This window comes from Agelaius tricolor, unplaced genomic scaffold, assembly GCF_023055355.1.
Source record: "Agelaius tricolor isolate 1412-34295 unplaced genomic scaffold, bAgeTri1.0.p SCAF_8, whole genome shotgun sequence".
Lineage (NCBI taxonomy): Eukaryota > Metazoa > Chordata > Aves > Passeriformes > Icteridae > Agelaius > Agelaius tricolor.
The window spans coordinates 6,107,119-6,119,926 of NW_027269268.1; the positions used below are offsets into that span (position 1 = coordinate 6,107,119).

At 37.8% G+C, this 12,808-nt stretch overlaps 1 protein-coding gene across 2 annotated transcripts in view; it reads right to left on the minus strand.

The window, feature by feature from the left end:
- The window catches only part of ARHGAP10 (Rho GTPase activating protein 10), a 137,715-nt gene that overhangs the window by 77,559 nt on the left and 47,348 nt on the right, over positions 1–12,808 (minus strand). For both annotated transcript variants that reach the window (XR_011679894.1, XM_071431479.1), the window contains exons 4-6: positions 6,779–6,850; positions 3,444–3,545; positions 389–499 (exon numbers count right to left, since the gene is read on the minus strand). Coding sequence is in view for 1 of the 2 variants with exons in the window: in XM_071431479.1 (XP_071287580.1) it covers positions 389–499; positions 3,444–3,545; positions 6,779–6,850 (285 nt within the window). In the remaining variant the exon portion in view is untranslated. The remainder of the gene's footprint in view (positions 1–388; positions 500–3,443; positions 3,546–6,778; positions 6,851–12,808) is intronic.

Consider the following 12,808-nt stretch of genomic DNA (forward strand, 5'->3'; position numbering starts at 1 on the left):
AAAATTAGATTCCTTGTATTAGTCAGCAATAACATTTCATTGATAGAAAACTGAAGGCAAGAATCTTGACACCATCATCTTCTTGACTCCTCTATTCTATCTCACAATGTGCATTGAGGTTTTTAGAGTACCACAAAAGGTTTCACACATTTTCTGAAAATCAACATCAGTGGGGCCAAATCAGTTCTTATTACTGAGGTAAGATTTGACATGCCTGGTTAAATTTATCTGCACTAGGAATCTGTACAGATGTAACAGGTTAGTTCAAATTCTGTTAAGTCACTCAATTGGTTGTGTTTTCCAGAAAGCAAAGCTTGGCTTTTGCCCAAATGCATTCTTTCTCCATCCCCTATGAAAGGAAGAGTAGGCTGAATTCCCTGATACTCACAGGCTCCACACACTCAAATTTCTTCCGCTCCTGGATCTCCTGCAGCTTGCACACATACTCAAGGGACAGCTCATAGAAGTGTTTTCTGTTCTGCTCCACTTGGTTATCTGCCTGCACACAGAGCACACCTCATGAAGTTTCACAGACACTGTGCAGACAGCTTCAGGATAACACACACAAAGAAGTGGCAAGCAGATAATTTTTACCATATTTGAGGGATTTGTTACAACATAGATCATTCATTGACTTTTAAACAGCAGCAGCAATTCCCTTTCAGTAGGTAACATATGTTGCTTTGAATCATAAGGCTAGATTTTTTAGAAAAATTCCAGCAACACCTCTTTAAGCTTCTTTTCTAGGGAATCCAACTTTTAACAGCATTGCAAAGGTACCTGTCCAAACAGAGAGTGGGAGCTAAGAGCATTATCCATTGGAAAAGGGGGAAATCATCTCTCCAATCAAATTAAGGAAGAAAATGTTATTTTTGAAAACTACAGTGCTGGTGCTGTAAATTTTACCCTATAACCCAAATAACTGCTGTTAAATAGCCAGAATGCTGCTGTACCCATCCCACACCTGTGTTCACTCTCATTGGCAAGAAATGCAATAAAAAAAAAGTTCACTTATTGGTATAACACTCCACAAGTTTCCCCAGAGCATCCAGTGTCTAAAAATGCAGCCTTTCTACCTGCAGCTGATATTTAGCACAGCTTTGCAGAAATGCCAACACCACACTGATGCTGAATAGCTACATTTCAGCTAACATCCATCTGCATATAAATATTTCACTTTCTAGCATCTACCTATTTTTTAATGAAGTGGTTATTTAAGGTACATGTAAGATTCATTCAAATTAATCTTAAAATTTAGTAATAGAAACTGTTATTTTAATAACATTAAAGGAAAGGTAACTCTAAGTAACTAACACTTAGTCTTTGCCCACAAAGATAATACAAAATGCATCTACAGTGAATTGCCAAAGGAAGTGGAAAAAGGGTTAGGTGAAAGGACAAGACTTACTATCAGACTCTCTCTTAAATACTGGGACTACATCCTTCAGGCAGAACAGTGACTGCTGTGCTTTAAGAGGATAAACCAAATTAGCTTTAAGACAGTTTTGCCTTAAGACGTGCTTGGCTTTACTGCTCTGTGCTGGAGAACTCTCAGCAGTTAAAGGGGCATAACCACAAATGCCATTAAATAAATTAAGCCCTGATAAGTATTTCAGTAAGCAAATGTTTCAACAAGCCATGCCATTTTGATGCATCCCATAAACTGTGGAATTGTTTGAGTTGTCTGCCTACAAACACAGGACTTGTTTGAGTTGTCAGCTAAGCTTCTAATTATATACACATGAAGGGTACCACAACACCCTAGAAAGAGACTCTGAAGTGGATCTTTGAGGACATCTGGCCCACCACACAGTCCAGAATACTTTATCACACCTCTCAGTTTTTTGAGGCATGAGCCTCCCCATGCACCCAGCAAGCTGCATTGTAGTTTGTGTACTGCTGAAGGAAGACAGAAGTGAGAAACACACCGTGCCTCAGTAAAATTACAGGAATATCCCAGAACCAGGAGAATTAAAAATTGTGTTTCTGTTAAGACACACTCCACAACATGGCACTTTTTTCATCAAATTTTTGTCAAATTTATCCCTGCACTATTTACTCCAGTCAGGAACTGACACAACTAAACATGGATAAAACTAAATTATATACATTATAATGCAACTATATATACCTGTTCTCTAAGTTTGTGCAAGAAATTGGTTCCGATCTCCTCTGACAACATGCCCCAAGGGCCTTTTTTCTTATACAGTTGTACTCCAAAATTAAACACATAAATGTGAGAGCCTGATTGAAGAATTTCAGAATTTTTGCTCATGAAACTTTGAAGGACATTTAAAACAAATCTATTTGCTCATTCTAGATTTTACACATGCTCTAAAGCTTCAGGCTATATTTGAGACAGCTTCAAAATGCCTCTTAGAGTCATTATGTATTTTTCCATTGAAGTTAGGTCTCATTTCAGATTTGATATCAAGAACCCATATTTCATCAAGCGATCATAATCAGCCCTTTATCATTTTGTCTGCGTCAAGTTGTTTGGCAGCTGATCAATTTGACAAAAGTACAGGTCCTGACACATGAGCCATGCCCAATAACTTCACTGGGACAGCTCAACTCCCCAAAAGACATTTCTTTACACATTTGAGGGTCTATGTTGCAAGTGCAGCATGGTGAAGTGACATCTTAGTGAAACTCAAGAGTAGAGAAATTCCAGGGTAAATTTGCCAGTAATAGTAACCATTTTTATGAAAAATGGCATAGAATGTTTGGGGTGGGGTAGAGGGCAGGGACAGGAGTTACCTCTGAGGAAAACATTAAGGTTTTTTATAGTCTAAGCATTAATAATTCTGACATAATTACATTTATCTGGGAAAAAAAGTCCTTTTGGCTACAGCAAGTCTCTACAAGATTTCCCAGCAGTCTTCTCACATACTATTTGCCATTGCTCCAGAAATAAAAACTATTACAAATAAGTTGATGATGATAATAAACCCAGAGGGAACCAGAAGGAATGCCAGGCAAAACAAATCTATCAAATTGTCAACAAATTTTTTATAGCACTACTCAAAAAAACCCCAAAACAAATCTTCAAAACGTGAGAAAAAGCAACGGCACAAACCCACTTTATTTGGGAATAAAAGTCTTGCTGTCCTCTGCTGTAAGTGCTAGCACAGGACATTCAGTCAATACTCATAATGCAATGCAAATTACATGAATGGTAAAGCCTTGTAAGAAATTCAGTGTTTTTCACAGTATGTTTGCACTTCCCTCTTCCCCAATTATATATGAAAAATGACATGAGACTCAGTGCTTCATACACACAAAACCCTTGATTCAGAAAATGGTGGAGGTACTAAGTTCAGCAAATATTGGTTTTCTCACAAACCTTTCCAGATGAGAAAATTGGTTTGTTTTACCACTGAGAATGCTGTTTCTGCATTCCAAAGCCTTTGGCCTGCATTAAAAAAGAGAGGCAACAATACCTCTTGTAATTGTAGCTCTTTCTTCTTAGCTGATAAATTCAAATGTTTTTCTAACAAACTGTAGTTCTTCTCTGTCTCCTTATCAAACTTCTTCTTTTCCTCCTAGATACAGAAAAAAAGTAGCAACCATGTCAATACAGAAGTGTACTATTTTTCTTCTTTTAAAATTCTAGTTCATCAGGAACAAAGAGAAAAAAATCATAGCTCCAGAAAGCAGAGAAAAATACGCTTCATCTCATTTAAGAATTAATTTAAAGGCTAACTTGAAATGAAATCCCATTGCATCATTATGGTGTAGCTTATCACACAGATGCTTACATCTTCTAAGTCAAAAAAGAAAAAAATCTGGCCTCTTCGTGATTTATTGCATTTTTCATTACTTTCAGGCATCATCCACACCACCTTGTTTTTGAATAAAAGGCATTACATGGAAATATCAGTTTCACTGAAAAAATAACTTTTTAAAATTGACAAGGGAGAAGTTCCAACAGCTCGAAACCCAAAGGAAATACACCTCTATATTCCATAGGATTTCTTCATTTTAATGCTATACAACAACCCCAGTGCTGAATTCCTATTTCTACCAGAGTTTTATTGTGCCCATGACAAAAACTCAAGAAAAAATATCCATAAAACTTAATATCATAGTATGAAAAGAAAAACTCTCACTGACATGTAGGAATATCATTTGAACAATGCAAAACCGTTTCTCTGACCACCAAAAACAATGTATTAGAAGAAGGACAGTCATTACTTTTTTTAGGAAATCTAAGTTTCTGAATCTAATTTAGTAGAAGATATTGAAAAGCAAATTGATTCCTCAGTTCCACTGTATTAAGGCAAAAATCAGTATTCATGAATTCAACCAACCAGTTTTGAAGCTATTTTTAGCATATCTAATTGCAGTTGAAAATAACCTCAAATAAATAAAATCAAGTATTTAATTACATATTCAAGAACTGGCAGATTTAATAATCAGAAATATACTAGTTCAATTAAAATATTTTTCCTCATCCATAGATTTGAAATCACATTTAAATGTATTCTAACCAAACCCCTGGTTAAATTCTACAGACATAATTGCTCTTTTTTTCTCCTCTTAACCTTTCATTTTGAACACTACTATATGTACTGTATTAGAAGAGACATACATCTTTGCTCTCTGAACCATTCGATTCTGAAAATGGCATTACATTAAAAAGGCTGTTTAGGATTGCTTCTCAGCAAGGACTTCTACCAGAATTTTTTTCCCCCACTCTGACAGTCAAAATTTCCTTTAAAAAATGAGTCCTAAAAAATATTTGTTATCTACTGAGAAACATGAACATATGCATATAGTATCAGGGTGATTAGAGATAACATATTAGCAACATGGGTAATTATGACCAAAGTGCAGGGAAATAGGTGAATCTTTGTGTTTATATTAGTAAAATTTCCATTGATGTGGTGAACATTTGAGTGCTCCAAAAAAAAAAAAAAAAATAGAATTCTCTTAACTTCTTAACAGGCAAAGTCAGAAACTTTACACACATAGCTTGGGATTAGTGCAGCAACACTTTTCAATAAGGGGTAATTCAATAATTGTCTCAGCTTCCAGTTTTATGAAGGTAAACTTTCCTCCCCTTCCTTTTTTTAAGCTTAACTCAGACCATTTCATCAGCAAAGGGATGCAAGATGCAGAAAAAATCTGAGGCAGCAGATTCAACTTTTATTTTGTAATGGTAGAGAATAAATCTTTCCTGAAGCAAATACTACACAATGTTGCAGATATATTTCATCACTAGATGCCATAGGCTGGTTTTCAGAGCTAAGCAGAGTTATATTTCCAATGTCAGTGTTTAGATTATATTGAATAAATATTCAGTTAAGAATATTCCAAGAGCTAAATATTTTTAGAGGGTTTTTATTTAGACATTATATAGTTATGTAAGACTTCTATTTAAAGGTTTAAATGCCCTTTTTGACAAAATTCTGTAAAAAAAACTTTAGATCAGAAATAAAAGCTACAGCTTCACAGAAATAGTATGCAGGGACACAAGGAAAGAAACATCCATCCAAAAAAAAATGGGAGATGTAGGCTTTGTGAACATAGTTTGTGTTAGAAGCATCGGGAAGAGAATTCTAACTAGGAAATGAGTGAAGATATGAGATAACTCAAAGCATTAGGAGTTCTCACCCCAAAACCAGCAATATTTTTTAACAACAAAAATACTGCTGAAATAATGCATTCATTGCACAGCTGCTTCTATGACAATCAGTTACATTCAGAACAAATTCTCTCTTTCCTTGGAAGACTGGCTATATTACAGACCAAGTTTTTATTGTGCGTTGGTTGGGTCACCTAATATACTTCTCTCAAGTCCATAAAATTGCACAAAGCTCATTGTACCATTGAGCTGAAAGGATTTATGTTCAACAGAGCATTTTCAGTTCATGAACACTGAAATCATATGCAGACATATTAATCATGCCTGCCAAAGTCAAAATGCATAGTGCTCTCATAAGTGAAACATTGTCTTAGCATCACTAAATATCACTGGTGATGAAGACATGAAATTGTAAAATAACCCATATGAAGGTATTTTGAAAATGTATTGAGTTTTACAACAGTAAATTTTAATAAAATGCTAGTTTCTTTCTTTTCTACTTTTTTTAATAAACACTAAAATTTCTCTTCCTTCTGCAAGGAAGGCAGAGAGACACAAATTTGTCCTTGTTACTTTTATCCAAATCTAGTCTGTACTTAATACATGAATTTCACTTAGTTTTTTTAAAAAAAAATTCACAACTTAATGACAATCTTAAAAAAAAATGACGAAATGCTTTTATCAAAAATACTTTCTATGAGATCTTGCCCTCAGCCTCTTCATCCCTATTATTCCCATGCATCCAGAGCCAGTGAGTTATTTATTCAAAACAAAAAAATAAATAAAGGCAGTTCTCCCTTGCAGGTGGCAAAAATGTAGTTAAAAGCATATGGATGAGTGAGCTCCTTCAGGTAGTTAATATTTTTCAGCCCTTGATTGTGCAACTGCAGGCAAATACAAAGCAGAACAGGGTTACCCATTGGAAAGGGGGGGGCAGGCTGTTAGCAGAATTCTTGCTATTCCAGACAGAGGAGGTAAGGGTGGTGGAGAGAAGGAAGGGAGAGGACACATTATTCGCTTCTTGACACATTCCATTTGTTTCTGAAGCAAGTTCTCAAAGTAGAAACAAAAAAAGTGTGAACACAGGAAGCATAAACAATAATATGTTCCTGCCAATTACATGTCATTATTAAAATGCAATCCAAGTAGAGAAACAAAACAAACTTATAAAGGAAAAGAGAGACAAACCTTTACAGCTCCTAGCTGCTCTTTCCTAAATCTTTCCAAAGGTTTGATCAGAGTTTCAGTAACACTGAGTGCCTAAAGAAAACAAAGGATGAGTTAGGTTTCTGTAGCCAGATTGATGAGTCATGTCAGCATCCACAATAAAAAGTAAAAAGCAAGGAAGCTCTGGGGTAAAATAATAGAAGCATGCAAGTTAGAACTTCTAACTCAAAAAAAAAAATCACATCAGAGCTCATTCAAGCTTACAAAATTTCTTAATTCAATCCAATATCAGAAAAATTAAATTAAAACAAATGCAAAAATTTCAGAAATTTCCAGGTTGCACCCAAAATTGCAACTGCTTCATTTGTGGCACTCTTGCAGATCATGTTGAAGGCCTCAATGACTGAACACCAGGATGACACAGAGGACAAATGAGCTTCATTAGGGGGATGCAAAGATTTCTGCCACAAGAAGCACTACAGACAACTGTGTAATAGACCAGTGAGTAGCAAACAATAATCTTTTAAGACAGTTAAAGCCACTAGGCATTCATATAAATCTCCAAATATTAACACACTTAAGTACATTAATAAGACCTTAAGCTAAATTATAAAATCAAAGAGGTGCAAAGTCAATAAAGAAGAGGTTGAGATGACTGGGAGAGCGTCCACCTGTGCACGTATGATAAAAAGTCTCATGGTCATTGCAAAAAGAAAAAAAGGAGGACACAATATTCCATCATAAGACAGAAAACTGTAGCTTATTAAATCTGCACAGCTACTAATTCACATGAAATTTCCCTGAAGATAGAGCAGGGCTCCATTTGGGGCAAACAAGACTTCTAATTTTAAAAATATTTGAAATTTCAGGAAAGGCTGGATCTTCTTGAACACAGCAGCAGCATGGAAAAGATGGCAAGAGTATTGCAGGTGAAGGAGAGTGGGGGGAGCAGACCTTTTGGTCTGTCCTAAGGCAGATCCACAGAATAAATCATGCCCAGCACTGGGCTTAGCACAGCCACTGGTCTGGGAGGCCAAGAGTTCAGGCAGAGCTCCCTGGAATCCCCCTAACATAAAACAGAAACCTTTCTCTCTCTTTCCTCCCCTTTCCCCTCCCTTTATAGTGAAAATCTTCAGATAAAACATCACAGGCTTAAACCAGCCTCCTGGAACACTTCTGAAAATTGTTATCATAAAACACACACGGGATGTACCCGAGACCTGGCACAACACAAATCTGAGCTGCTCCCACCCATCCCCGCAGCCATGAGGGATTACTGTGGGAGTCATCCTGCCAATCCACTGTAACCACAGCAACCCACATTTCTGCAGGGCCAGCACAGCACACCAACCTGCAGCTAACTGGAAACCCAAAGGGCTGGCAAGTCTGGGCCAAACTGGGTGCTGCACAGTCATCCACATACCAGCTATATCCTAACTTCAGAGCACGTTTTCTCAGCACAAACCTTCCCTCTGCATCCAGTTCATGACTTTGCCAAAAACATCTTAAAGCACCCTTCAGTGCACCCTTGGGAGGAAGAACTCTCAAGTCAGAGTGGTGAGCCTGGAAACCTCACAATCAGTCCTTCTATAGTGGAAAACTTCAAATTGTTCTCTGTTCTAACAAAGTGAAGGAGAAAACTCAGAGAGGATGGCACAAGCTTCCACGAGGTAGAGCACCACACTTCCTGGAATCTTTTCAAAGCATTTAAAGGTAACAACTGAGAACTCACATGGTTAGAGGGTTAAAAATAATTAACAAATGACAAGTTGCTTATTAGTTTTTTGAACATTTACACAAAAAAGTGTAAGGTTAACATGCATTGAATGTATGCTGAACACAAAGTCCAAATCAAAGAAAACCATAGCACCTTGATGTAACAAATGAAAAAATACCAAAAAAAGGAAAACATATGCATAAAAGGCTGTGCTTCATTAAACAGCAGGGCTGTAAATCACTTGTCCTGCTACTCCTATGCAGTATTAACCATGGGAACCACTACAGGAATTTGTTTGAAGCAGAAAATAATCTTTAAATCAAAATGGGATGTTCTCCTCAGCGACTGCCAAGAAGCAGATTCCACTGCTGCCAGAGGGATGATATGCCAGTAATTCTTTCATTAAAAGAAAAACAAGCTTCCCCTCCTTCCAAAAAAGACATTTCTCATTTTGCACAACTTAAACTTTTGTTAACAGATGTATCCCCAGGTGCCTGCCATGAAGGTACTTTTGATTTGTCACCCTCTTTGCTTTCTGTGCCTGGGTTAAGTAACAGAACTCTTGATTACTTCTGGGTGGAGTGAGGTTTTGCAGAGCTTTGGTCATTCTCACAGAGCTTCATACCAGGCCATATATAAGAATGCAAGATGGTAAATTCAACAGTGAATTACAGAGATGTTCTTCTGACTGACCAAGCTCATAATTAAAATACCTCCAATACAAGATTAAATAGAGACTCATTCCTACTGTTTTCCAGTACGCAGAATCCAGTGCTTGTCATGAAAAATTACAAAAAGATGTATTATTATTTATAGAAAAAAATTATTTACACTGCTATTCATTCTTAGCTTATTTATAACTCGGAAACTTAAAACGACTCTTTAGATAACAAATTAGCATATAAACAAAGGATTACCTAAATATATTTGTAATTATCACTTGTACTTGTCTTCAGAACTAGAATCATGCTAAAATGGAAAATTTCCAGCAAAAGTTAAACTAGGCATTTAAGTTGATTAATATGAAACTAGATGTTCCTTCCTTTTTCAACTTCTGTCTTGACTCTTAGATTCATTTTCATCCCTCTTCTTCTCTAATCCTGACAGATTATGACAGAAATGTACTATTTGAAATGACATTTTAAAATCCCTTTTTTTACATCTCTCATCTATCCAAACCTACATGAAACAAATATATATTCAATTATATCTGGCAGGCAAACTGTGGCACGCAAGTCATAAGTGAACCAATCTAACAAGGTCATGTCTCAGGTAACAGAATTTTAACCAGTCTTGTGAATGTCAGACTCTCAGGAATGCCCAGAAATGTTTAACCCAACGTGCGCACGTGTCCCGGGCAGACAGTCCCAGACTGCTCACACTTGTCCTGCTCTGCTTACAGCACCTACAGAAACGTCAAAGAATTAACTGAACTTGAACATAAACCTGGCAACAGCAGCAATAAAGTCATCAGAGCCATCACCACCTCAGAAGATCACTCTATCCAACATTTCCCACATCCTGAAGCATGCTGTCAGCTTTGTGTGTATCTATTTCAGATGCCTTTACAGAACTCCAATTGCTCAGCAGAGAAATTGTACAGATCATAGATTATAGGGCCCCAACCTCTCTTTCCAACTGCAGCCCTCAAAGGCACAGGCTAAATCCATTAGCAAGCTCATTCACAGCTGCTGGATACTTCCTCATTCAGGTCAGCAGGACCCAACAGGTCACTGAGCAGCCAGTGGCACTCCACAAGATGACTCCATTTAGACTGTCACTTCTTCCCTTCCCAGAAAAGGCGGGAGTAGAGGTGTTTAAGGACAAATTACTTCCACCAACACCTCCTCCTGTGCACTGTTATCTGACAGAGAAGATCAGGCACCAGCATTCAATGCTCCTCTTGCCTTCTCCTGCAGTAGGCAGGAGCAGGTTTTCTAAGTTCCCACTCCCTTTCCAGGCACAACCAGGCTTATACTGCAGAGGAGGAAAGCTGCTTGCATGACCTGTGAAGGAGTAGCAACCCACAAGAGCTCTCCTCAAAGTTCAGTGGCTAAAAAGGTTAAACCAACCTAAGTTAATCCAAGTTTGTTATTAGACAAATGCAGCACTGGCCTCCCAGCCTTCATCCTAAAAACATTCTTAGAGCTCAGCCTTTACTGGAAGCACTGGAAATTGCACACTGCTCATCAACAACTCTAGTGGTGAGGTAAATACATATCCTGACTCTGCTCCAGTCTGAATTGACACATTCTTCCATAAAACAAAACAGGTTTACTGAGAAAGAAGAAAAATTAAGCCATAAACAAACACCTTCCTGCAGACTGTACTGCAACATAGGAGTGCTGAGTTCCCAATTCCATCTCAGGAACTGGAATGCAGATTGGATGCCTTGCATAAAGGAGGGGTTTTAGTTTCTGAGCATACCAACTCGACAGATTTATTTGTAGTCAGGAGCAGGATTGTTGGTTGTCCCTCAACAAAGCTATGAGGGAGGCCAACATGTCAGTAAGGCAAAGCCCATGAAACTGAGCAAGTGTCAATGAAACCAGATCTGGGAAGGAAGCTTTGCCTTAGTGAGTGCAACAGAGAAGGCAGAAAGGAAGACATACCTAGCAGTGACTGAATAACAAAATAGTTGACAGTGCTGCTAGATAAAGAAGTTCACTTTCCAATAAAGATATTTACCACTACAGCTCCTCTTCTACTTACAGAGGATACAGTTGCGTCTTTCCTAAGAAAATGCACAATTCAGCCTAATAAAAAAAAAAAAAAAAAGCCAATTCTGATACCTCCAATGTTGGAAGAGAGAGAAATATAAGGATTATTATTTTCCCCAAAAAGCTTTCCTACTTCATATAGTGATTTGCTACTGAAATTTCTCAAAGCATTAAGTCATATGTCTGAAACCCTGTACAATTAAAATTTGCAGATACAATTCCACTACTGAAAACATTAGATGTTATTTGCAAAGTCTGAATCTCTATTCTTTCTTTTTCCATAAGAATATGATTTGCTCTTACACATGCCCCCAGATAGCTGCACAGCCAACCCCCCTGCCAGCCCTACAGACAGAGGTCTCTCTCTATAACCACACCTCAGCACTGGTTTTGCATTTATCTGGAGCACTGATGACTGCAGACAGTGCAAACCACCCCCAAGGCTCATTATTTTGTTTTCAAATCAAGTTTTCTTCTAATAAACATGTCTGGATTTTCTCCCTGCTCTAGAGCTTTCCCTGTAGCTTTACAATCTTAGATACTGAAAGGGCCTCAGGCACACATTGAGAATACAAACATAGGAGTTTTTTGGTTTTTAGAAGGCCTGCAGTACATAGACTAAAGGATTTTTAAGGAGGTCTCACAGCACATTAATACTTGTGTGTCTTTGCATGTGTGCAGAGGCTATAAAAAAGAAGTGACATCCATTACTGTGGATTCATTTGCTGTGGAGGAAACCATCTGGTAACAAGAGAGCCAGGGGGACCAGTGACACACCTCACCTAGAGACAACATATTTTGTTGAAGCACCAGGAGGCATCTGTAACAAAACACATCACCTCCCTCTTAGGTGTTCCAGAGAAATACTCCTCAGGGTTTGGCAGGAAGACAAGAAGTTTCTCAAACTGTTCCAAGGGGAATTTCCTAGACCATTGAGCCACTGCCTCACAAGCCTCAATACAGGCAGAATCCTGTGCTCTGCACTTCCTAATTCCTTCACAAGCAGCAGCCTTGCCTTACAGGAAATGCAACTGCTGGACTCATGAGTTCACCCTTCAACAGAAAAGTTGTTTCCTGTTCATCTCCTGGAAGTTCATGACTCACCTTAAGGACAGACAGCTAAAAGGGCCTCCTATGATCCATCTGCTATGCTGTGCCCTACTCTGAAATGCTGCCCTCATTGATTCCCTTGTCATGAAACTGATGGCCTCTAAAATCAGATAGGTATCATAAGGAAACAATACATAATTTCCTTTTTAAAAAAAAATTAAATAGACAGTGGGTATTAGTAAAGATTATTTACTGAAAGCTATTTAATAGTCCTGTCTTCTGAGTAAGTTTATTCTTAGCAATACATTCCACTATAAAGCCATACAAAGCCATAATCATAACAAACAAGAAAACAAAATAACGAGAAACAGACTTTCACACACTGCAACAAATCAGCTTTCCCCATCTGCAGTGAAGGAAAGCTGGGGATAACTCCTCTAAGAAAGACCTCACCTTAGCAAACAGCAACACACCAGAATATGGTCTGGTTTCAATACCATAGACCTTGTATGTCCTGACCAAGCAAAGAAGGCTGCTCAGAAAAGAAAAATGCATAATTCCCAG